At 39.2% G+C, this 27,895-nt stretch overlaps 1 protein-coding gene across 1 annotated transcript in view; it reads right to left on the bottom strand.

Moving 5' to 3' along the window:
- The window catches only part of LOC139422945 (ephrin-B1-like), a 70,623-nt gene extending 43,788 nt beyond the window's left edge, over window positions 1-26,835 (bottom strand). The window contains exon 1 of the mRNA XM_071174439.1: window positions 25,727-26,835. Within this exon, the coding sequence (XP_071030540.1) occupies window positions 25,727-25,845 (119 nt within the window). The 5' untranslated portion in view covers window positions 25,846-26,835. The remainder of the gene's footprint in view (window positions 1-25,726) is intronic.
- Window positions 26,836-27,895: the final 1,060 nt, after the last annotated feature.

Genomic DNA, 27,895 nt, shown 5'->3' with positions numbered 1-27,895 from the left:
ATGAATATTAATGAGATGGATTAGCATATTCATCAGGGGTGCTAAATGATTGCCATTTCATTCAGTTTGCCATCTTACAAATCCTTTCAATGGTCATTTTTCATCAGAGAAAGAATGGTGTTATTACTGCTTTCTCCACGGTCAGTAGGGTTTTAAAGTGATGTTACATGCAGCTAGCACACCAGGATCTTTTTGTAATACATAAACATTCAGTTTAGGATGCATGGTGATCCTCAAATAAAATGCATTATATATCAAGCATGTCCGAATCACCATAACTCATTGTTATAACAAGTAACCTGCATTTACATAATAAACTATCACAGACAATAGTGGGGGAAAACAGTGAGTGGTCAGTCCTTTTACTGGATAATGATACAATGATGGCGAGCACAATAACTAGCAAGTATAACATCTGCAACTATCTGCAATTCAATTTTTAGGGTCTTCCAGGGCATGGACAAATAGCAATATTGCACTGAGCACATTTGTGAAAACAGATTTTAAAAAATAACAGTGGATTTGGTTTCAATATTGAGCTAATCCTCCATAGCCATGTTGACTCATCTCCTGCCATAAGTTGCCACCCTGGACCTGACAGGCCTGATGCTGCCTCCACTCCAAGGCCCCTGGGATACTGTTTAACATAATTAGGTACCAGACCAACACCTTATCTCAGCCTCACATGCTAAATAAAAATCACTGGGGTCCAACAGAGACACAGTCCCAAAGACATATTGTGACTGCTGCTCTCAATCTCAAGACACAGCCCCTCAAAGTCTATAATCTAGTAATCATTAGAAAAACACCCTTTTAAGCCGTGGGGAATGATTACTTATAGATAAGGGGCCGCCGGATTAATCCAGCTTCTGTTATCGTTTTACAACATTGTTATCTTAGTTTCATCATTATAAAAACATTGAGTGAGTGATAAACCAAATTAACCAACCTTTAAGGCCTTATTTTGCAAGAAAAACAGTGAAGTGAAGACAATATTTTATTCAAATCTTAAATTGGATGGTTTAGGAGTCAACATATTTGCATTAAAATCAGCTTCCTAAGGTTACAACCTCTGGCAGACATTTGGCTACATTATACCAGGAAACTAACGTGGTCAAACACTGAATCAGAGACATTCAATCAGCCTGTCAATGAAGACATCAACTTCTGTGAACTGTCACTGATGCACGTTTTTGCTTGAACAAACCAAGTAGGCATAAAAATAAAATAAAATGCAAATGTCCCAGTATCTTTCCCACTGCTAGGAAAACGACAATAAAATATGTGTCAAATATACCAGGTGCAAGGGGACAAGCTCAAGCAATATGGGAAACTTGAAGAAGCAAACTCATCTCCATTGTCTGCGCTGCTCATTATCAACTGTGAAAGACTGAAAAAATAGCCCTCCTTTGTTCTTCACTCATTTGGGCCTCCTACACACTTAGAGCCTGGGCAGTTCCTTTCAGGCTTTGGAGGAGACAAGGCCTCATTCTCTCGCCAATCGGATTTACAAGATGCACCAGTCGGGCATAAACAAGTTTCCATAGAAACGTTATGATTTCTGTGCAATTTTTCCCGCTTCCTCTCTCCCTTTCCCACATTCTCTCGCTCCAACCATCATCTCTGATTAAAAATGATTACGTAGTCTACAGGGAGAGGAGAGCACATATTTTCTAATCTTATTCAAAATGAAGGTAAATACTTTTTTTCTGTGAATAAAACTAAAGTCAATTTATTTATAATATAAAGTGTAAGTTTTAATTTGCATTGTAGTCACACACAATTATTTTCAGTTGCATTTGTTACTGATTATATTTATTAATCAACAGCACTGTAATTCATGTGATTGAATGGAACACCCCCCATCCCCACTTATAGAGTGAGCTCAGAATCGCCCCTCCCCAAGGCGTGCTCAGACGAACGATAAACTTCACAGTGCATCATTATCACAGCGGTCTGCTTTCCTATTTTAACATTACGCACATGACTTAAACTCTCTCCCTGCCTCTCTCTATCACACACACACACACACACACACACACACACACACACACACACACACACACACACACACACACACACACACACACACACACACACACACACACACACACACACACACACACACACACACACACACACACACACATACACATACACACACACACACACACTTTTAAACAACTGAACACAGACTGGCTTGAATGCAACCAATTAAAGAGCTGCTATACGTAGTCCATGCAAATGAAGGTTATTCATTCACATGCTCTCACAATGCTACTGAGATCTTCACACAGCCAACGGGGGAAAGATCTCTCATGAGTGGCATGGCCACACTCTCCCCACCCCACCTCCCCTTCACACATTCCAAGGGGGAATTCAAGCACATGACTTGGCAGACCCTTCCATCCCACAATGCCCCGTTGCTGGAGGATTTAGGCTATCCAATGGAATATCAGAGAGGGGTGCAACTAGTCTGGGACTCTAAAGCCGTCACCATTCATACAACTCCATCAATAGGCCTCAGGCTAGCTAGAGGGCAGGATACACTCTAAACATTCAAACGTGCACGTTGAATACTTAGTTATTTAACATTTACAATTTTAAGTCAATTCCAGTTGAAGACAAAATTGACAAATGCAAACTTGCTCATCATTTTTTTGCAGTTGAAGGATTTGGGCTCTTTGAATAATATCTGTTGTTTATTTCACCAGAAGTAGTTTTCCTGTGGTCCTAGTTTTTAAGGTTGGATAAAAATGGAGATTGGCAGGTATTATTTTCCTTCAAGCCTGCAAATCATTAACTAACAGAAAAACATTTTCTTGCTTTGACAGTAATTTGAGGGTAAGGTAACCGCAACCCAAACAAGCTGTTATGCAGTGAGAGAAGAAAAATAAATGCCTCAAAAAAGCAAATCAACACGCTCTAAACATTGCATCCAATCTTTAAAATTTTTCCTACAAGTCTGTGATTGTGTTAAAATACAATATTTTACAACATGATATGGATGTTGCAACCATGTCCAAAAGACAGACAACTGCAGCTGAAACTGTTGGTACTGGTCAATAAATTATTAGTGTAGCATTATTAAGCGATTGCCATATTGTACACATTTTTATTTATTCAAATCAGGTTGATTGTGTTTGAACTTCATATAATTGCCAAAAATAACATAACTTTTTTGTATCTTTAACAGCAAATACACATTAACACGGGTATATTTACGTCCATTAATGGGGTACAGTATAAAAAAGACCTGTGATAGCATTCACACCAAACCAATTCCTTGGTTAATGTTGCTCAAATACAGACTGTTCATTGTTTAGTGAGTTCAGTGTGGAATAATGGCATTTGTGTCAATGAGCTACAGTCTGATTTACAGAGGCGCTCACGGCACGTGCATCATAGTGCTTTGCTGTAAGTATCATAGCAATTTCAATACATTTTACCTTCAACCCGGCTTTGAAAAGCAAATGGGCAGTTAGTACGTAGACAGAGGATCAGGCACACATAAACAGTTAGAAGGGTGTTAATGTGTTATCTTAAAGTTGCAATACCCTCACAGAAATGTTCAATTACATATCGAAGGGGACACGGCGACTCTGTGAGCCCAGGGGCAACAGCGACAGATGCCCCCTACAGGTAGAGAGAAATAATCACCCTCCTTACTATCTCCATTACATCTGCTTTGCTTTGACGTCTATTTTGGTCTGCAGTGCATGGAGCTGCCTGAGATTACCAGGGATACAGTAATTGGCAACATGGCTGTGACTCCTCCAGATCAAGAGCCCAGTTTGGAGTATATCAGTTGGAGACTGCAGCCCAGGGCTGGCTGTGTGAATGATCTCATTATCCCAATTACTTTCAAACAGGCTGAGGATTCTGTGGCAGTATGAAGAATTGTGTCACTGTGACTGGGGTTTGGTTCACTGTAGCAGCATTTTACTACATATCGAAAAGTGACCAATGGCTTAACCTAATAATTCACTGGATAATTATCAGTCACATCATAGAAGTGCACTGCAGACTGTAGTTGAATACGAAGAAATCATATCATAGTCTCCTACACAGTGCTTACACACTAATAAACTTGCAGAAAACACTAACTATAGGGAATCAGCCACAGAAGCAGTAAAGTACTGTATCTGCAGCATGACTAATTTAGACACTCCCTTTTCCACTGAAGATTTTCCACACATCCTTCCTGCTGCCTGTATGACTAAATATGTCTCAGCCTACGCTGTAGAATACCAACAAGATTGCTAAATTATGAATTCCGCCTAGGAATGAGGGTGGGATTCATCACAAAAAAATTTACCACCGTAAAAATGCCACTTGGCAAGCGAAGCCAGCATGAGCATCAATGGACTGTTAGGGCCTACATCTGAGTGTTGGCAACTCTTAACTATGCAACTTTGACCACAAAGACCTGAACATTTTGCTTTAATATTTTTTGCTGAGGTGTGAAAATACTGATCGTTACCTACACTCCTCAATTTAGATGTACAAATTTGTACCATAAATCAATCAAATCTAGGTCCATTCTAAGTTGTCTGGAGACAGAGACATACCAGGGTCACTATGGTTCTGAGAGACATGTTTCCAGTCCTGGATGAAGCCCAACCCCAGATGGACCCTGATCAGCTGAGGAAACCCACTACAGACCCAGGGGGCTAGTGGCAGCCTAGCCAGCCCAGCCCTGATCTGAACGGTGGCCAAAACACAGGTCCTCAGGGAAGGATGCTCCTTAAATGGGTTTAATTTGGGCGTCTGCCTCTGACTGTAATACTGTATGTGCTTCTAATGAGGATATATCAGTGTGGCCTCATGGAGATGGGGATGACATGATGAGACATTCTGTGATATAAGGTTCAGAGGAAGGCAGGCTATTACCTGGGATTGGAGATAAAGGTGTGGATGGAGGGTGTAAATTAAGACTAGTGCTACATTTATCTGACATCCCCTGCTACTCGATAAGAGGGGGAGTTTTTCTGTTCAGTATCAAAAGGGCTTTAAGAAAATGTATCTGTAATGTGTTTCTGAGGCAGGTGCCCTGAAGAACATACCACATATATATTTGGCTGCATGGCACATGGACATAAATGTATCACACATTTACAAGAGGAAATACTAGCTAGCACTAGTTATGGACAGACATTTGAATCAGGGGCATTTAATAAATGTTCAACCACTCAGTGTTCATTGTTTGGGCTTATCTGTGATATCAAAGAGGGCAAAACTAAAGCAACCTAATTTTTTCAATATACTCCTACACAGTGGCTGCCATTCATCAGAAATGCTCAACTAAAACCGCCATAAAGATGTTCTGATTGTGTCTCTTCTGCTGTTATATCCCGTCAAGGCCACTAGGAAAAAGCTAATTGAAAAATAAAACAAGACATATTTGGTTTTAAATATACTTAAGTATCAAAAGTAAATGTAATTGCTAAAATATACTTAAGTATCAAAAATAAAAGTATCAAAAAGTATCAAAAATAAGTATCAAAAATACAATAAAATAATTTCAAATCGCTTATATTAACCAAACCAGACGGCAAAATGTTCTTGTTTTTCACTGATAGCCAGGGCCACACTCCAACACTCAGACATCATTTACAAAGAAAGCATGTGTTCAGTGAGTTCGCCAGATCAGAGACAGTAGGGATGACCAGGTTTGTTCTCTTGATTTGTGCACGCATTGGACCATTTTCCTTTCCTGCTAAGCATTCAAAATGTAACGAGAACTTTTGGATGTCAGTGAAAATGTATGGAGCAAAAAGTACATTCTTTTCTTTAGGAATGTAGTGAAGTAAAAGTAAAAGTACAGTTACCCCCCAAAAATCAACTTAAGTAGTACTTTCAAGTATTTTTACTTAAGTACTTTACACCACTGCATATAAGAGACAAAACTTTTATTTTACTAAACTTATTTTTAAAAGTCGCCTCCTCAATACTGCTTTCAAGTCATGTGTTCTCTGCTTCTTTCCCAGTTTTGCCTTGGTTTGGGGAAGATAATTAGCTACTTCGACTCCAGCAAGGCAGCATAATTTGTCTTGCTCATGCCCGGCAGCACAGAAGCAAGTCCTTGCCGGTAATAAGTCTAAAGAACACATATGACCTTAGGACAGTTCCCATATGCAAAAGCATGGCAACAGTAGTTCAGGACAAAACCTGACAGGGAGACAAGATTTATGATCCAACTGAACAAACTATGGGAGGTATAATGGTTTTTATTTATTCTCTACCCCCTTGTAACAGTGTTCAATATTTATCGTTCTTTGTTAGGAAATGAACCATCACAACTATTGTCCAAGACTCCATTGGACAAGCGGAGCATTCCTGGGGCAGGTTCCCCAGATACGTCCATGACTTCTGCCCACATTCCCATCGCTTTGGTTAGGAGGAAAGAATGCCACAGGTCAGAGGAATGAGACGATGAGGCTGGCTCCTTCCATCCCCCTTTAGCGTTGACATGGAATGCGTGATTGGCAGCTCTCTTTATGTTTCTGACTGGGGGGAAAGTCTCTCAATAATACAATCTCTAACCGGCCCACTGGCAACAGGTTACTTACTCCTATAAACTCCTATAACCTTGAGACTCATAAGAACATTTTCCAAATGATTTTGAGCTAATACATTAGCAATGTACATACTCCTTTAAGCTGCATTTGTCAACAAATAATATTATTCATGGTATTTCTCAATGCTATACTCTATATTTCCTATCAGAGAGACTGCAGTCTCGCTCGAGGGGAAAACAAACCTTGCAGTTAATGCAAAATATTGTTCACTGACATTCTCATGCAGAATTTGATGTGATTGAGGGTGATCTGAATTCAGCGGGAATTTCCATAGACTTACTGTTACAGGAAGGACTTAATGAGGATCTGGCACCGCCATGGTGTTGCTGATCAGGTTACACACTGAGAACTGATTACCCTCTGTCCAAACAACCAGCAAATAAACAGGTTTTACTCAGCAGACTGGAAGAACGCATAACCTGAGTAGCCTGAGAGACCCATGTCAATAATTGTAATATAACTTCCATTAACGTGAATAAAGAGAACTGGCCAAAAAAAGTCCCTTGCCTTGGATTTAAAACAGACGGAAAATGTGATTAGTTGATTCGCTCAGTGGGCTGCATTGGCATGAATAGTGTCTTCTATCCTACAAGAGGAATCAGTAGCACTAATTCACCATTACAGTAGACAGAACTAATTAATTTGGCAGTAAGAGCTGATATCGAAGCTGCCGTCTCCATGCTAACCCTATGTAGACAAGTAAGAATGTAACTAATCTGTCTAGCTAACACCTCTCCAAGGAAAAAAGCCTTGTATGCTCACAAAATACCTGGCTCAGAGCAAGTTCAAACATCTATGACAACAACCATTTCATTGTCAAGACTTGTCCCAGGTGCATAGTAAGACTGCATTAATCAAAAACAGGTCATTTTCTAGAGAAGTATTACACCACTTCACACGTTGAGCCCTGCACAACCGAGAAGTCATTTCTAATGGGTTTAACCAAAACCCACTAAACGCACACATAAATCAAAATAAGTGCATGTCTTGGCCTGACCAGATTTGCATCTGACTGCCCCTACTCCCTTTTATTAACTACCACACCAAAGAGACTCCTTTCAGAGTCACGTCGGGATGAGAAAAGAACACGGGGTAATAGTAGGCGAGGGGAACCAAAAAGGATCGAATGACAGCCTGTCATTGGGAAAGACAACTCAATCTCATATTGTTTAATTGAGAGTAGCACAATGTAACAATTCCACTGCTGGTGATCACAGTATTTCTGATTAGAGGGCATAGTCTGTGATGTATTATATCAACATATCACACCACAGGTCTGTCTTGAAAAACCTGTTGACCGCAACAATGTCGGTTAACAAGAGAGATAGAGCCAGCCACATCTATATAAATGCAAATAGAATCTCCACCCAACACATTTCTTGGGGGTTTTACCTTTATTTAACTAGGCAAGTCAGTTAAGAAGAAATTCTTATTTTCAATGACAGCCTAGTGGGTTAACTGCCTTGTTCAGGGGTAGGACAACAGATTTTACCTTGTCAGCTCAGGGATTTGATCTTGCAACCTTTTGGTTACTAGTCTAACACTCTAACCACTAGGCTACCTGCCACCCCAACATGATGGGAACCTTCTGTTTACTGTCAAGAGGAAGCAAGGATAAAACAACTTATTGAACTTTGACCTTTTCAACACTTTGTGTGATTCCTTGTCATGCTGGTTGGAAACAAGTTAGGCCGACCACAGAACAATGCTAAATAAGGGTGAATAATCTCAATATTAACAACTCACTCAGATGAAAGGTCAACCAGTAAACTAAAATATACACTGATGTACAAAACATTAAGAACATGTTCTTTCCATGACATAGACTGACCAGGTGGATCCAGGTGAAAGCTATGATTCCTTATTGGTGTCACTTGTTAACTACACTTCAATCCGTGTAGATGAAGGGGAGGAGACAGGTTAAATAATGATTTTTAAGCCTTGAGAAATTGAATTGAAACAAGGGTTGTGTATGTGTGTCATTCCGAGGATGAATGGACAAGACAAAATAGTTAAGTGCCTTTAAATTGGGTATGGTAGTAGGTACCAGGCGTACCGGTTTGTGTCAAGAACTCCAACGCTGCTGGGTTTTACATACTCAACAGTTTCCTGTGTGTACCAAGAATGGTCCACCACCCAAAGGACACCCAGACAGCTTGACACAACTGTGGGAAGAATTAGACATGGGCCAGCATCCCTGTGGAATGCCCTTGACACCTTGTAGAGTCCATGCCCCGACGAATTGAGGCTCGTCTGAAGGCAAAGGGGGGTTGCCACTCAACATTAGGAAGGCGTTCCTAATGTTTTGTACACTCAGTGTAGGTTAAAACTAGACATACATACAGACTATTTGTATGGAACATACTAAACTTGCTGCTGCATCATTTCATTTAAATAGCTAATTGCAAAAAGGCAAATATCTCTCTTGTGAAACCAAAGTTCCAACAACAGTTGTCAGGAGCAACAAGAAACAGGAGAAATCCAAACAAAGCTGTTGTGATAAGGTTGGAACAGGTCTGTTTTAGTGCCTGGGGCGTTTATTACAGCTCTGGTCTGACAGACAGAAAGATGACAGTCCAGTTATTCCGTTTTTGTTTCAGTAGGGTTATTTCCTTTTTAATTATAGTCTTCTCAAGACACCATTTGGTTTTGCTTTTGAGGAACAGCTGGCTAATAGCTTAAGACAGCAGGGGGAAAGACACGCTATTAGGGAAGCTATATTATCACCAAGCTATATTACTACCATCTGCAACAGATACTGGGCCTTAATCTCACTGAGTTTGGCCACACTGACACCGGAGACTCCCTCTACCCAAGTCTTCCCTTTTGTGGAGACAGCTGCAACCTTGCCTTGCAATGTGACTGTGGACACGCACTGTTCATCTAGCACTTGACCAGAACACAGATAGAAAGTGGTTGATGTGCTTGAGCAGACACAATGCTAAATGGAGAAGACCACCACAGCCATATTGTCCAATCACAGCAAGTTTCCTCTTTGGCAACTTTTTCTTCCCAGGAAAAAAAGTCTTAATGGAATATTGCATAAGACTAGTTAATTCTCTTTATTGGGATTTAGAAGTTAAACTATTCTAACCATGTGATATTTTCTACATTTGACTCTTGATGATTTAATTCTTCCCTGGTTCTGTTTCCTTCCCACAGAGAATAAGAAATACATTAAAAATCCTGAATAGACTTTCTGGGTGCTAAGCCAGGCTATTTTTCAAACCTCACTCTGAGGGGATAAATGCTGACACACTATAATAACACTTGTCACGCAGCTGGCAACCTTAATGCCAACACAATGCACCAGAGGACTGCTGTTTTCAGAGCTTCCTCCTACCTCTTCTTTCAGCAGATTATTCAGACCGACTAAATTTGGGAACACTGGAATCATCGGAATCGAGCACAGCAGCTCCCCTTATATGTCAGAGAGAAGTCTAATGCTTGGATATTGTTGCCTGTATTAAATAACCATTAGGACTTGGGTATTGCATGTTGGATGCTTTAGTATGGCAGATGTTGAGCTGAAGGAGCTGTTTGAAGTGTCAAGTGCTCCAACTCCCCCCTCCCATCGAGCTCCTTGCCTTTGCCTTAGATTTACAATACATCTGTTAGTTTACATAATCACGTTTAATTTCCCCTACAGCTACGTATGGGCACCAGCCAGCACTCATGACAAATGCTCCAAGACTAATTGCTTTAAGACAGTTTTAGTGTGGAGAAAATTCAAACTCAAATATTAGGTTAAATCAGTCACTGGAGTATACATTTCATTACACATAATCTAAACTCAGTAAATCAGTGTCCCACTATTCCTATAACAGTGGCTGTCAAGCGATCAAGTTCCAGCCAATACAGTCACATGATAACAATGACCACCCTATTGAAAAAATTGCTTGAAAAATCTGAATCAAAACATTTGTCTCTTATTACTGTTTTAGTAAGAGGCATTACTGAGGCAAGATTATAAAAGGTGCATATATTTTGATGCTATTATGATAAACAAGCTTCAGAGATGCATAGCCTGAGGTTTCTCAGTCCCATTTTACTTCAGAGTGCCTTTAAACTTTTTAAGCTGCCAGATCCATAAAGGCCATTCCGGTGGGAAGAAGCGGTGGCTTATGTCACAGCCTCATCATCAGTCAGAGCCTCAGCGGGGTGACCTGCGGCCACACTGTAACCTCACTGCAGGCAGACAATGGCCCAGTCCCCCGGAGGAGTACCTGGTCTCCAAACAATGTCATTTTTAATGTGAAAGGCCACACTGGGAGGAATTTCAATTTGGACTTCATTGTCCTCTTTTCTCTCTGAAACTTTAACCTGACAGCTCATCGCCTCTTTTCAAAACAAATGCTTTTGTCTGTAGGATTAATCCTCTATTGGTATGCCTGCATTGTCTTCAATATTCTCCATATCCCTGACTGTCAGGTAAAATAATTACATCAGGGTCATAAAAAGAGAAAATGTGCACGAAATCTGTGACTATCTGACATAATCATTCAAACCAGCAATGAAAACAATTCATTAATAGACCTGAAATCCCACTTGCTTTAAGCCGCTGTGGATTTAACTGCAGCCTAACAGAAGGTTTATAAAGATCAAAACCACTATTCTCAGAATCTCTAAAAAGAAAAACTATGTACTTTTATATTTACAAATAAATCCACGTGGTAAAAAGTTATATGCACAACAAATTATTTAAAAATATATATATATATTTCACCTTTATTTAACCAGGTAGGCTAGTTGAGAACAAGTTCTCATTTGCAACTGTGACCTGGCCAAGATAAAGCGTAGCAATTCGACACATACAACAACACAGAGTTACACATGGAATAAACAAAACATACAGTCAATAATACAGTAGAACAAAAGAAAACAAAAAGTATATATACAGTGAGTGCAAATGAGGTAAATTAAGGAAATAAATAGGCCATGGTGGCGAAGTAATTACAATATAGCAATTAAACACTGGAATGGTAGATCGGCAGAAGATGAATGTGGAGAATGATCTACTGTGGGCTGTCTATAGTTTGCCTAAACTCTGTCAGAAATGTGAGAAAAGGGGGTTGTTTTTTCCCCTCTGTGTATGTGCAGATTCCTTAGCAGCCTCCTGTAAAGAGCGGGAGAGAATGCTTCCCGGCGTGGGGCTTTTGAGCTGGCCTCTCCAGCTGCCAGGGCACTCGGCGGTTTGAGGGTCCGCCAATCCTTGGGAGCTGTACCGTTAACAGCGTGACTTTTAATCCACCCCCCTCCTCCCCCCAAACTCTGTGCAGTGGACTAGGGAATCCTTTCATGCTGGTCATTCACATAGCAACGCCTTGAGAGGGCCTTCAAGGAGCCCCAGTAGAATGGGTTAAAGGTGGCATGGAGAAAGCCCTGGTTTACAGACACATTGGATCACTAGCCTTCATAGAGCTGGACGGCCAGACAAAGGAGAGAGGAAAACCTCAGCAAACCTCAAGGCGGCTCTCATCTGACGTGCACTCTCAGAGAGGGAGAAAAATCATGTTCATGAAATTTGAAAGGTGGCTGTTATCTATTTGTCACAGTCAGGGTCTATATAGTTATAATCACTCTGTCTGTGTTATGCCATTTCTGCTGTGTGATTTCTTTCATGATGCACGGTACAAATTAAAGGGTCTGTTTCATAATTAATAATAAAATATTCTAGCAAAGAGTCCATCTGGCGCAGTGACACACTTACGGAAGACTCGGCCTATCAGGCTCACGGCATCAGCCATTCAGTTAAATCTATTCTGAAACGCCAGTTCTAATGGGCTTTGGAATGGCTGTCACATCCATCCGTTCCAGAGCCAGGAACTAGATTTGGAATGCAGAGAGACACAAGGGTTTCCCTACTGCTGTCCTCTCCATGAAGAAGATCAAACCACTTGCTTCCCTGTTTGGGATCCTGCTCAATACATAAGTGTAACTAATGGAGTCAGATCCGATCAGAGTCTCTGTGTGTGTGTGTGTGTGTGTGTGTGTGTGTGTGTGTGTGTGTGTGTGTGTGTGTGTGTGTGTGTGTGTGTGTGTGTGTGTGTGTGTGTGTGTGTGTGTGTGTGTGTGTGTGTGTGTGTGTGTGTGTGTGTGTGTGTGTGTGTGCGTGCGTGTATAACATTGATTTTAAGATACAAGATAATACAAGAAGAGACATAGCATGTCTATACATGACCGCACCTTTAGCCGTCCTTACCATTAAAACAAAACAATTTAAAACAACTTTTAAGAAAACCTGTGCATACTATTAACACAGACCACCATAAGTTAAATAAGTTCTGCTACAAACTGTGAATGCAAAAACTATTATATTGTTGAAGCCCTCAACAACAAAGAGCACTATGTTAGGGGAACCATATGCATTTGTGGAAAGCAATATCTGTATCCAAATCTCACAGTTGGTTGGGGCGATGTGTATGCTGAGTTCCAAGGTGAGAGTGTTTGGTGGAATACCCTTTGTGTGATCTGTGCCTCTGATATCTAACATCTGTTCTTCTCCCCTTGTGCTACACAATCCCCATTCTGTACAGTAACCTCTTTGCCATTTTTGTGCAAGCATGAGCTAGGCATGTAGAACTGACAACCCCCAACCGCATTATCCCAAGCCCTTGATTGTTTAGTAGAGTTAAATGAATGTTGTAGTTAACTTAGGAATGGTCATGGATCGAGGGTGCCAAACAATGCCGTTCTTGTGACGCTCAACAATGACTCAGCCTACTCTGCCAATAAATATGAACTCAATGGTTTTCAGTCAACTGCATGTAACGGCTGTGACGAGAGATGGAAAAACGCATGCATCCATTTTCTCATGCAACTTTATACAAAATGTCGGTAATGAAAATATAACATTTCCGAACCACACATCACTGGCTATTTTATATAATTTTCTATAGGACTACCACTAATGTACTACGCTTCTGAATGTGCCTTTCAAATATATCCAGAAACTTGAAATAACTGATTTCTACTTCTCAGCTTCCTTTGTCTACATGTGAGCCCCTTTGTAACGGTAACTGCTTTGGGGTCCAATCTAATGACACATGTTCAACAATCAGACATTAACAGACAACATGAATTATTAGTTGCCCCTTAAGCATTTGGGTATCTTTCATTGCATTAGAGAGCTCAGTATTTCATTTAAAAGGGCTGTGAATGCATGAGTCAGTGCTAAGGAACTTTACATCCAGACTGTCAACAGATTCATAAAAGGTCCAGCACATACTAGTCGTCACATGAAAAAAAAATGTAATTGTAACAGCTAGAAAATACATATGTTAGTGCAAGAGATTTGGGTCGTCCATTAACAGTGCATTTGGGTGGAAAGCTCACTCCCCAGAGTAGCCCTGAGAAAACATGCTGTAAAACATTCCCCTGAATATTCCCTTTTCATGTATTGATTTAAATAAGTAACTAAAAGGGAAAGGCCACTTAAAGTGACCTTATCAGTCAGTTACAGAGCACTCAGAGAGGAGAATGTGGCCCACATGAGAATGGTGATACATCGATCTTTTCATAGACATAAGATGAGGTAACAGTTCTCAAGTCTTCATCTCAAAATGTCTAATCTCTTGTGGGCAGAAAACATACACGCAAATGGACATGAACCTTCTTATGATGGGATAAAGGTCAGACACTTTGGTCAATCATGGTTTTCCAGTTATGTGATAAGATATTATGTAAAATAATTAATTGTAATAATTTATCTGCACTGTATGTTTGTTAGCCAGACAGAGGAATGGTTCCATTTTTTTATTTTTTTATTATTAAAGTTCCAATATGCAACTTTTTGGGCAATCTGACTAAAGTCATATAGAAATGTGAGTTATAGATCTGTCATTCTCATTGAAAGAAAGTCTAAGAAGCGGTGGATCTGTCCTATGTGCGCTATTTCTATGCTTCCTGTTCCTAAAGATGCACTATGTAGAAATAGCTCATCCATCTCCTGGTTGCTAAAATTCTTATAGTTCATCAAATGTCACTTTGTGTGACCTAAACAAGCAAATATAGTGTGGAGAATCATTGTATCATCTAAACCGCTGTAAACTATATTTTCCATAACCCAAATTATTGTATTTTCAGCTGTTTGAAGCTGGTGTACAAAACCTGAAAGCAAAAGATGCCAAAACTTGAAAACAGGAAGCATAAAAATAGCACATATAGAACTGATCTAACATTTGTAGACTTGCTTTCAATGAGACTTACATATATAAAATACGTCACATTTCTAAAATTACATTTTGATGCTTTAGGTTTCGTTTTTGCGTCTTTTACTTTCGGTTTTGCACACCAGCTGAAAATACAATATTTTGGGTTATGGAAAATATATTTCACATCGGTTTAGATGGCACAATAATTCTAAACACTATACTTGCTTGTTTTGTCACATAAACTGAAATTAGGTAACTATTAGAATTTTTGCAACCAGGAAATGGCCGAGCGATTTCTGCATAGTGCACCTTTAAACTGCCAATATGCCAACATTACATTCAAACAATAGTCCCGATCGGTATTAAATAGAATGCCCGCCTGTTGGGAAAACAACCTGTGGTTACCTAGGTTACCCCATTAACTCACAGCAAAAACATGACCCTTTTCAAACACAATTTTCTTGTTGTCTTCTTGTTTTAGTCAATTACAAAAGTACAACACGTCTAAAGATTACCTTTCAACATTGCCTGTTCTCACTACTTAGAAAAACATAATATTGCAGGGCTTCCCTCATGCCCCTATTCATGACGGTGCTAGGAGCCGAGTGAGTTAGCTAGCTACCGACCGGAACATTAAGCTAGCCAAGCCCTAGAACACAAACAAATTGACTATACAGCTAGAAATAGTGAGTGGCGTTATAAATTAACTATACTAAACAAGATATATGCCTTACCTGTGATTAAATGTTTTCCACACACATAGTAACGTGTAGCCTAATTGGACACAGAGTCCGCACATTTCCCACTCTACAAAGGCGAATAGCGTGAAGTCACAGGGCTCTTCTCGCATGCTCTATTTTTTCCTACATAGGAGCATTGCGATCCATAGGTCGGGATTTTTGACTTGGTTACATGTACATTGAACAACACATCAACATTTCGGCATGTTTTGTTATTTCTGTATAACTAAAAACCAACAAAGAAGTTGTCTCTTTTACAATGGGGGTGAATGGGAAGGAATGTTGTTTTCCCAAATTTGTGGGTGTGGTCGAGGGCAATTCCTTCTTATGTCGTGAATATTGACTCTGCGTTTAATGGTTGTCATTTTCACCTTATTCTGGAACTTTGAGGATTTATGACATAGCCCCTCTAGTAATTTCATAGAATCTCTTTTACCGTAGATCTGTCATGATACAACGGGATGCGTGAGATGAGCAGCATTAGTCCCAGGTTGGGTTTTTCTTCACTGGTTATTCGGACAAATCACAATTTTGCAGGTGTTAGCTTCTCGATGGGACATTTGGCCCATAGACTTGCCTGAAACTTGCAAAGAGAGAGATAGTGGAGCTATTTGTTCCAGTTCCGATCTTCGTTCTATCTTCTCTTAACACGTACAGTTGAAGTCGGAAGTTTACATACACTTAGGTTGGAGTCATTAAAACTCATTTTTCAACCACTCCACAAATTTCTTGTTAACAAACTATAATTTTGGCAAGTCGGTTAGGACAAGGATATCTACTTTGTGCATGACACAAGTAATTTTTCCAACAATTTTTTACATACAGATTATTTCCATTATAAATCACTGTATCACAATTCCAGTGGGTCAGAAGTTTACATACACTAAATTGACTGTGCCTTTAAACAGCTTGGAAAATTCCAGAAAATTATGTCATGGCTTTAGAAGCTTCTGATAGGCTAATTGACACCATTTGAGTCAATTAGAGGTGCACCTCTGGAGGTATTTCAAGGCCTACCTTCAAACTCAGTAACTCTTTGTGTAACAGTATAGCTTCTGTCCCTCTCCTCGCCCCTACCTGGGCTCGAACCAGGGACCCTCTTCTGTACACATAGACAACAGCTACCCTCAGCATCGTTACCCATCGCTCCATAAAAGCCACGGCCCTTGCAGAGCAAGGGGAACAACTACTTCAAGTTCTCAGAGCGAGTGACTCCGATTGAAACGCTATTAGCGTGCAGCCCGCGAACTAGCTAGCAATTTCACATCGGTTACATTTGCTTGACATCATGGAAAAATCAAAAGAAATCAGCCAAAAAATTATAGACCTCCACAAGTCTGGTTCTTCCTTAGGAGCAATTTACAAACACCTGAAGGTACCACGTTCATCTGTACAAACAATAGTATGCAAGTATAAACACCATGGGACCACGCAGGCGTCATACCGCTCAGGAAAGAGACGCACTCTGTTTCCTGGAGATGAACGTACTTTGGTGCGAAAAGTGCAAATCAATCCCAGAACAACATCAAAGGACCTTGTGAAGATGCTGGAGGAAACAGGTACAGAAGTATCTATATCCACAGTAAAATGAGTCCTATATCGACATAACCTGAAAGGCCACTCAGCAAGGAAGAAGCCACTACTCCAAAACCTCCATAAAAAAAGTCAGCCTACGGTTTGTAACTACACATGGGAACAAAGATCGTACTTTTTGAAGAAATGTCCTTTGTTCTGATGGAACAAAATATAAATTTTTGGCCATAATGACCATCGTTATGCTTGGAGGAAAAAGGGGGAGGCTTGCAAGCCGAAGAGCACCATCCCAACGTGAAGCACGGGGGTGGCAGCATCATGTTGTGGGGGTGCTTTGCTGCAGGAGGGACTGGTGCAGTTCACAAAATAGATGGCATCATGTGGTAGGACAATTATATGGATATATTGAAGCAACACCTCAAAACATCAGTCAGGAAGTTAAAACTTGGTCGCAAATGGGTCTTCCAAATGGACAATGACCCCAAGCATACTTCCAAAGTTGTGGTAAAATGGCTTAAGGACAACAAAATCAAGGTATTGGAGTGGCCATTACAAAGCCCTGACCTCAATCGTATAGAGAATTTCTGGACAGAACTGAAAAAGTGTGTGCCAGCAAGGAGGCCTACAAACCTGACTCAGTTACACCAGCTCTGTCAGGAGGAATGGGCCTAAATTCACCCAACATATTGTGGGAAGCTTGTGGAAGGCTACCCGAAACATTCGATCCAAGTTAAACAATTTAAAGGTAATGCTACCAAATACTAATTGAGTGTATGTAAACTTCTGACCCACTGGGAATGTGATGAATTAAATAAAAGCTGAAATAAATCATTCTCTGTACAATTATTCTGACATTTCACATTCTTAAAATAAAGTGGTTATCCTAACTGACCTAAGACAGGGAATTTGTACTAGGATTAAATGTCAGGAATTGTGAAAAAACTTAATTTAAATGTATTTGGCTAAGGTGTATGTAAATTTCCAACTTCAAATGTATGTACCCAGAACTTAATTGAGAATCTAACCAATTACGCAATACTTTAGTTCTGGGTTAACCAAGATAATAAAATGTCTAAAACCATGCCTTGTATATCTCACAACGATGTTATGTACGTACAATGACCTTCCTCAGGTGCTCAGTTGATCAGAATCAAGCCATTAATGGCTGAAAAAGGTAGACTCCGACAACTGTCTGGAATAGTAGCTCCACTACTTTCTAAAAGTGGAATATTAGAGTGCCTAATGACACAATGACTGCTTTTACTTTCCTTTCATTTTTGTGTTAAGCCGTCCTGAGGTGGCTCTAAGTCTCTCCTCTTTGTGATGGGGTCTGGGTTTCTCTGAAACGTTATCAGAACCAGCATGAAGGGATGAGGGCAGGAAGAGAACAAAACCACTCCTGTGACACTTCTCAAAGGAATCTCTTTCTTGTGTAAACTACGGCTGAAACCTAGGGAGCAGGGGCATGGGTGGGTTTATTAAAGGCTGGAGGGTTGGCACAGCCTATTTAAACAGTGACAGAGTTAATCTCTAGACTGTCAGTTTTAATCACAGGCGCATTGATCATGATGGCACAGTCAAGCAAAGCTTGAGCTACTCCACTTGGCTCTAATGTATTAAACACACAGGACACTCGATATCTTCTCCGTTTATTATACGCTGCTGAATCTCCGGACCAAACTATATCCGTAAATGTCTATATGTGACTTTGTGAAAATAATTAAAACACAAATCAAATGCAATGTTTTCTCCCGTTTTACAACATCATGTCGAACTGTTGACATAACCATAAACCAGTCACTGAAGACAGATAGTCTCTCGTATTGGTCTTCACCGTGTGAGATTTCAGAGGTTTCACTCCCTAATTGATAACTTTAATAATACATTAACTGGATAGTTAAAACATTAACCTTTGGTGTCTCCTTTCTCATTTTTGACTGAGGATTTAATATGGGATTAGTTAAATTACCTAGTTAGAGGGTCTGATTTCAAGATAGCGCACTGAGCACAGACAAAAATAATACTCCCTGGCTTTAAAAGGCAAAGATCATTTCTGAATCATTGACTACAGTGTAATTATGGTATGAAGTGCACCATCAAATGGAATGATACTGCATTCAAACGTTTTTTCTTCTTAATTAACAGCCTGTTGTCCTGTTATCCTATCATAACCTCCGCGAGGAGACCTTAACAACATTATGAAACTAGTATTGTTAGTGTGTAAATGCAAGTTGTCTAAAAGCTTGCCTTTGCCTGTATTTCACATGCACCAATGGTTAAAAACAGCACATCTAGTCTCTTGAAGACATACAGTAGGACTAACTGGCCACCACCTGCTTGGCTCTATCTGACACATAACCCATAATCTTGGGAAATACAGGACAGGATTACATTGCTATTGTTCTCACAAGGGAGAGAGATGACAGGGTGAATTTATGAGGTCCAGCAGTGATGGGTCTCAAAAGCACAACAGCATCCTACATGTAGTACAGTGCCTATCATACGTATTCACCCCGCTTGGATTTCTTCACATTTTATTGTGTTACAAAGTTACAAAATCACTGATCACATCTATACTGACCACATCTACAATATATAGACAAACTGACATGGTACGTCTATGGAATAGACTAATAAATATGCCAGAACACAGAATCACAAAAACAAATTGGACTGGGACCTTACTCATAACTATCCATGGGCTAGAGAATTATCTATTTGTTGTGAAACTGAAATACAGTTTCACCAAAAATATGGTAATTTCGGGAACAAATTTCCATGTGGTGTTAACCAAATCAAGGACAAGCCTTTTCTGATCCAAAAGGAAAATTGAGCAGCTGATATTTGGTTTTAACCTAAACTTAGAATGTACACTCTCATCAAAGAGAACTACATCACTGAACCATATGTCCACCTGAACCTAACAAAAAGCCAAAGGTCAGTTAGCGCACTACTCAGATCCCCCCCCCCCCCCCCCCGGTTATAAAGACGTGTAGGTTTAACAGAGTGCCTGAAGATAATTTTTAGAACATGCCTACTGTGTGATCTTGAAGAAATCAATTTAGTGTTTTATAGCCCTCTGTATGACGATCTGAGACATGTTCTTTTTTGTATATAAAAAAATGTGGCAATAACCCTGAAGTATTCTGCTTACAGGGCGAGCAGAGGCTTGAATTTTGTTTCAGACAGGGCGTGTTTGAGATTGCTCAGATTGTTCACAATGCCTGGAGGAGAAGGAGAAATGTACTGTTTGTGTAGTGTGGCTAGATGGTAGCTGTTCTGGCCATGATTATTATATGCATATAATTTGTTAAATGTATTTTGTTTTGAGTACAAGAAAAATGATAGTGTGTTTAGTAGTGTCTTGTAAGCCCATGTGGGCTGGGCACCAGTAGGTGTATGACACTTAAATAAATCATATCAATCACTCAATCAACAATAACAAAAAATATCTACACACAATACTATGTAATGTCAGTGGAAGATTAAGATTAATGTAAAATAAAACACTAATATATCTTGATTAGATAAGTATTCACCCCTGTGAGTCTTATTAGATAAGTCTATTAAAAATATTTGCCCATAATTGTTTTCAAAATTCTTCAAGTTCGGTCAAGGTGTTAGGGATCATGGCTAGACAGCCATTTTCAAGTCTTGCCATAGATTTTCAAGCAGATTAAGTCAAAACTGCAACTTGGACACTCAGGAACATTCACTGTCTTCCAGGTAAACAACTCCAGTGTAGATTTGACCTTCTGTTGTAGATTATTGTCCTGCTGAAAAGTGAACTCCTCTCCCAGTGTCTGCTATAAAGCAGAATTAAGCAGGTTTTCCTCTAGGATTTTGTCTGTGCTTAGCTCCATCCCGTTTCTTTTTGTCCTGAAAACCTCCCCAGTCATTGCCGGTGTCAAGCATACCCATGCCATGATGCAGCCACCACCATGCTTGAAAAGTAGGAGGCAGTTACTCAGTGACGTGAGGTTTTGGATTCGCCCCAAACATAAGGCTTTGCATTTAGGTCAAAAAGTGTATTCCTTTGCAGTGTTTTTTGCAGTATTGCACTAAGCCTTGTTGCATACATGTGCATGTTTTGGATTCTGTTTGTTTTTATTCTTCTTTTTACTCTGTCATTTAGGTCATTATTTTGGAGTCACTACAATGTTGTTGGTCCATCCTCAGTTTTCTCCCATCACAGCCATTGATCTCATTTCTAAAATAATAGCCTTGTGGTGACATCCCTGAGCAGTTTCCTACCTGTCCTGCAGCTCAGTTCAGAAGGACGACTGTATCTTTGATGTGTCTGGTTGGTTTAATACGTAATCCACAGCCTAATTATTAACTTGACCATGCTTAAAGAGATACTCAATGTCTGATTTGTTATTGTTACCCATCTACTAATCACTGCCCTTCTTTATGAGGCTTTCAGAAAGTTTGGTCTTTGTAGTTGAATCTGTGCTTGAAATTCAATACTCGACTGAGGGATATTACAGATGCTGTATGTTTGGGGGAGAGAATAAGGGGTAGTCATTAAAAAAATAATGTCAACCACACAGAGTGAGTCCAAATAACTTATTATGTGATTTGTTACTCCTGAATTAATTTAGGCTTGCCTAAACAAAGGGGGTAAATACTTGTGCAATGACTGCATTTAAGTTATTGAATTTGCATTCATTTGTAAAAATGTGTAGAGTTTTTTTCACTTTGACATTATGGAGCATGTTGTGCAGATCAATGACAAAAAAGCACAATAAAATCTATTTCAATCTCACTTTGTAATGCAACAAAATGTGAAAAACATGTATGATAACCACTGTCAATCTAGGTGACAAACTACTATATTCTTTCTCAATGTTTGTGTGGGATATCAGTGAGCCCAACATGGAAATTGCTACAACAAACTACATTTTAAGATGACAAATATGACATGAAGTATTTTTTCTACGGCTTAGAACAAGATGCTCATATAACAAAATAAAGAAAGGTTTGTCATAATATATTTGCTTATACTTTGAACAAAATATTCTCTCTTTTTTTCATGGTAGATCTACAATATAGTAAATGCAGGTAAACCTATCTTAAGTTGCCAGTGAGCTCACTTCTCAGAGGAACTTAGAGAAATCTCCTTTGTTAATGAAAGACAGATTTTCAATTACCTACTAATTTTATTCCCTCCTGAGAAATTAGAAAGGAACAAGTTTGTTCAATATCAATAAATCCAATTACCAACTATATCCCCTTCTTTCTCTTAGGTAGAAAAAATGTATTGGAAAATATCGTCTATGCTTATCCATCCCTCTTGTAAAAAAAACAACAACAACAATACTCCTACAGTAATATCACAGAAAAAAATACAAATCTACTGGTTGTAAAAGTAAATATTTGTAAATATATGCCTGAAATAGAATTTGGAATAGCTTTATCTATTGTGCATTTGAACATATAAATTAGAAGTCTGCAAGAAACAACTTTTCCAAAATGTTAACAATATCTTAAAATGTTGACTTGTGATCAAAGAACAACTGCATTTATATGCAATAATCTTTGTATTGTGTCTATTGTTTACACTCTTACGCATTCTGTGAAGTTCCCTGGTCTACCACAAGCTGTTCCTCATGTACCCAATCACTAGATCTGCTTTTCAATGCTGTACGAGTTTGATCTCTGTATCACAGTAGGCCTATCTACGTGTTAGAGTGTGACTTCATGTGATTACATGAATGGAGTACTTTTCTTAAGTGTATAGCTGTCAAATTAGTGTGGGCTATTCACGCCAGTGTTCTGGTACTGGGGAGGAATCAGCAGACAGTGTGTCTGAAGTGCGTATGACTCAATGTGGTGGGCCGGCTACATTATTTTAATAAGGGAAAATAATAAAGAGTGGAGAAGGGAATAGTAGCAACCCTAAAGCCTTCCTCACTCGTAGAGTCTGTTACTCTGAACAAGTAACAGAAATACTGAGTGTCAAAATAAAAGTCCCAACATACAGTACGTCTCAGCTAAGTTCAGTGTTGATCCATCAATATTGGCTATATGTCCTATTTGAAACTGTATGCAGACAATTTGAGTCAACATTGACAGAGACGTCAAGTATCGTATTGAGACAAAATTGGAAATCACAGAATCGTAAATGATATTTAACATGTAATAAGAAGTGCTGTCGAACATGCACAACTAACAGACAAAAAAGTATATACCAGGGGCCTTTGCGTAAATGTGTCTTAAAAAAAATTGTGAGTCGATCTGCCTGGAATTACTGTGGAAAGCCCTGTAAGCTGCTTTACAGAGTGATTTGCCTGCGCTTGCATGGGGGTAGTGTTATTCCATATGTCCGAGTTAGACATCTATTAAGCCTATTTCTGGGCCATCACCTCGAGTCATAAAATCATTACAGTCAACAAGAACTCAAACAATGTTTATTTTAGCGTCCCTGAAAAGACTTGCTTTGGCCTGTTTTGTTATAAGGCAATATTAAACACTTGAGACAATGTCTTCTTCGAAATACATTACTTATGTTGACATTTTGTGTGGTCTCTGATCATTTGAGAACTGAAGTTTGAGTTTACATCCACACTGAACACACAATGAAACTCATCCGAACTACTGACAAATTTGTTTGACATACAATGTCTTGATACAAAATGGCTGCTACATTCCAATTCAAAAACCACAGGTGCAGTTGGAGCAAACTTAGTCTGAACCAATTCAGCAAAATAAACCAAATAAACGTGCCTCAGCTCTGAATAAAATGAAAATGTTTAGTTTATACATTGGAAAGAAAATATATATATTATGCTTTGAAGTTAGCTTCTCTGGAGGTGCAATCATCAATATTTTTTGTGTGAATTCAATTTATAACATATCAATTAACTTATTTTGATGCCTGTATGAACATCATCAAGTCTTCATGTCCTCATGGCCCAATAGATCTGTAATCAGCTTTTAAGTGGCTGGCTGCACTCTGGACGACCTAGCTACCAGCATTGTAGGCAAAGCAAAGCAAAGCAATACCACTCGGTGGATAAGTAAACAAACATTAACTTACTTGAGAAAACAGCCACCAACTGTTGTAAAACAAAACAGCCCTTTTTTAACAACTGCTCAACGGCAATTAAAGACTTGTCTCTGTCAGCACTTTTACGTTGTTCCGTGTCGTGACTTATTTTAAAATGTGTACTGTTGAGTGAACAAGCTCAGGACTAGGCCACTTCACTTGACTCTATCCACGGCTGGTGTTTAAATCCTGAATACCGAGGCCCTCGGTTATTGCTTTCAAGAATAATAGAGATGTGTTCTCAATATTTCCGATTTTTAAGTTAATTATAAAAAGGTGTGATTCACCTTATCAGCTTAATTGAATGCTTGGATAATATAATTAATATATTTTATAAAAAAATATATGCAAGAGACATCACTCACTGCTACCTTGTGGTAACACTTCAATTTGTTCCCTTATATTACTTTAATGTTTACTGATTGAAGAGATTTTGCCCAAGGGTTATATATACACACACACATATACTGTTATTGTTATTTTATACACTATAGCATTATTAAAGACAGACTGGCCTCAACAGCTAGAAACTACCCATGGAATCTATTGGAGACTCGGTATTGCAGGATCAGAAATGATTCCAGGAATAACTTGGATTGAAATGCATATGAAACATATAGATGTTTGATATGTCTTCATCTAGATCAAATAACAAAATACCACTAAAGGCCTATATATTCAAAAAATCCCTGTTACGCTCTGAGGACTGAAGTATGTTGAGTGGGGATGTTATATTAGCCAATGTATCTTTCCTCAAAGCCAGAAAGATAAGGGTTAAACTTGGAAAACACATTTATAAATGTGTCAATCCATCCAGAGGAGAGCACCTGAAAACCCCCCCCCACACACACACACGCACAAGCACACACACTTACACACAAACACACACACACACACACACACACACACGCACAAGCACACACACTTACACACACACACTTACACACACACACACACACACACACACACACACACACACACACACACACGCACAAGCACACACACTTACACACAAACACACACACACACACACACACACACACACACACACACACACACACACACACCAGGAGCAGTTGCTGCCTCTCACTTGATTATAGAGACCAATCTGCTGCAGTAGATGTAGGCTTCCCTAACAGTAAATGATGGGGCCTGGGTGATTCTAGGTGAATTTGGCATCTCATAAATGTTGGTTGGAAGTTGAATAATGACAAACACGAGTTAATGAATCCTATCTAAATAACGAACATAGCTTGAATGAAATACATTTACCATAACATCTAGAAATCCATGAATGACTCACTAGGCAGAACTGAACTATGCTTATTATTGATGGTTTAAAATATGGCCTTTATGATGTATAGGATATCAAACCATGTCTGGCTTTCCCCATGACTCCACTTCATATTGTTTTACAGTAGACCTATGCTTTTCCATTCAACACTGTGTGAGGCATCAGAGCCAGCACCTTACAGAGCCCTGAATGTCATTCAGCGCAAATAGTAGTTGGAAACATGTCCAGGCGCCTGCCTATTCATATGTATTGACCATTAGCATCTTTACGCATGCTAATAGAATAGCATGAGCGTTATGTTGTATTCAATGCATGATAATACAGATATAGGCTATATGTCTAATATATCCTAGATTAGCACATTTAACACTTACTTTGGGTTTTGTGAGTTCCAAACCACCGATTCCAACGTTTTGGCCACGGGCAACAGCGACCTGCACAAGACTGTCAAAAACCAAAGGTAGTACTTCCAATTGGAACAGGAGCCTGCCATTTCCACGCTTATTCGGTGATGCAAATGAATCAACGGCACGATGAAATCATAAAACAAAAATGGATACAGTGTAAATGTACAATTCTAGATCCCATTCGCTAGTGTCGCATGTAGATCATGCGTAAAATCACGTTTAAAATGACAAATGATAACCATCACTGAATAGATATCGTGAAATCCTGTTTCCTCTGTTCCGTGCAGGCTATGCAAGCAGAACAAGAGTATATTGCAGGTAAAACAATGTTCTGGATTCTTTATCTCATCACCTTCCAGTGTCGAATAGATTTGTAAGGTATGCGTACGTTTAACTCCTTGGTATAACAAGTTTCAAAATGTCACTGGTCAGAAAATAATGTTGAGTCGGTTAACAAGTGGAGTCTTCGCCCGCGAACCCGTGCGCTGAAGTGTGTTTTACAGTTGCTGATGCACATTTAACAATCCGATACTGTAAATGTGACCCCTTTGTCCTTGCTTCAGGAAAGATCTCTGGCACGTCTGTTTTCTTATACTCTTCTTTGTATGGTGAACCCGTTGTCTATAGATAAGTCAATTTCATTGTATCGTCTATAATAACGCTCTAACAGAAAACATTTTGCGTATCTCCAAAATAGCCTACTCCATATGTGTAGTAGCAGACTCCAAAACACTCGCGATAAAATGCGCAAAATCCTTATTTCAGGTCGAAATTACTCTCCCGTGCATTGAAATTCCAATCCACTTGAGATGTTACAGTGTGCCTGTATATTGGAGACACCAACTCATGTTCGAAGTCCGTTCTGAACTGCTTCATCCAAAGTGCATGAATCACGACATTGATAGGCTACGGGTGAATAATCCAGTTTAGAATCTATAAAAAAAAGAAAACAGCTGGGAAATAAAGTGAAATATTGTGCCTATTTAACTTGAACTCGCAAGGAGTTTTTCCAGTGATAGTTCCAGCGTACAGTGCACACTCCAAACTGGCATACAATACTCCTTCGCACACACTGCTGCGTACGTAATGCAACGCTTGGATAGCCCTGACCTCCCAACCAATCAAGGCAGTTTGGCGGAGTCCTCTCATTATTCAGTTGTTCATCATTCCCTTGACCGAAGGGACTCGGCATAGTACAGTCTGGGCCTTTTACAGTGAATACATGGCAATTAAGAGATACTTATCATTTTCAACATATGTGCGGACTATTTTGTATAAATATGCGTTGATTAGACATGGTGAATATGTTGGCCTGCACCGGGAATGTCTCCACAATCAACACAGGTAATACATTTTGCCTTTATAAGGTTTAATATAGCAGCGCATGATACATTTATTACAGGATGTTGCTCACTACATGGACTACTTATAAGGTGTTTGATATAGTCAAAAACATATATTTTTGATGAGTCTCTCATTAATTAAAGATGGTAGTCTGTGACTCTTGTAGGTCTAATATGGCTCGTATTACTATTGACAATGTTGCCCTCTATCGGAAAGGGTGGAAACGTTGTGGGAAAACAGAAAGCATTATCACGAGTGGATCTTGCTGCATCTATTCTTATTTTATTATTTTCTATTCTAGGCTATTATCTTCTATCCTAAAACGTTTCTCTGACAGTAATATATGTGATGCATTTGAATTCAAATTATGTATATGATCAAAGTTATGGCAGCCCGTTGCAAAGCCATTATTGGTCAGACTTGCTCTTACAAATCAAAAATCAAATGTTATTAGTCACAAGCGCCGAATACAACAGGTTTAGACCTCACAGTGAAATGCTTACTTACAAGCCCCTAACCAACAATGCAGTTTAAAATAAATAAATAAAATAAGTATAAGAATAAGGAATAAAAGTAACACGTAATTTCAGAGCAAAACAGATGTTTCCAAGTTTGTTGCCTTTTAGGAACTCGTTATTGATTAACATCTCGATATGGTTCAAATGTAAATTATTTCTTCTTATATCTAATTCCAACACACAGATGGAGATAGTAAAAAAAAAGAAGCATTAAATGTAGGCTATTATGGAGATAAACATGAATAGAAATATACTGATCATTTCCTGCTTTAAA

This window comes from Oncorhynchus clarkii, chromosome 12 (genome assembly GCF_045791955.1).
Source record: "Oncorhynchus clarkii lewisi isolate Uvic-CL-2024 chromosome 12, UVic_Ocla_1.0, whole genome shotgun sequence".
NCBI lineage: Eukaryota > Metazoa > Chordata > Actinopteri > Salmoniformes > Salmonidae > Oncorhynchus > Oncorhynchus clarkii.
The sequence above is the reverse complement of the archived record's forward strand: the minus strand, read 5'-3'. Positions and strand labels throughout refer to the sequence as shown.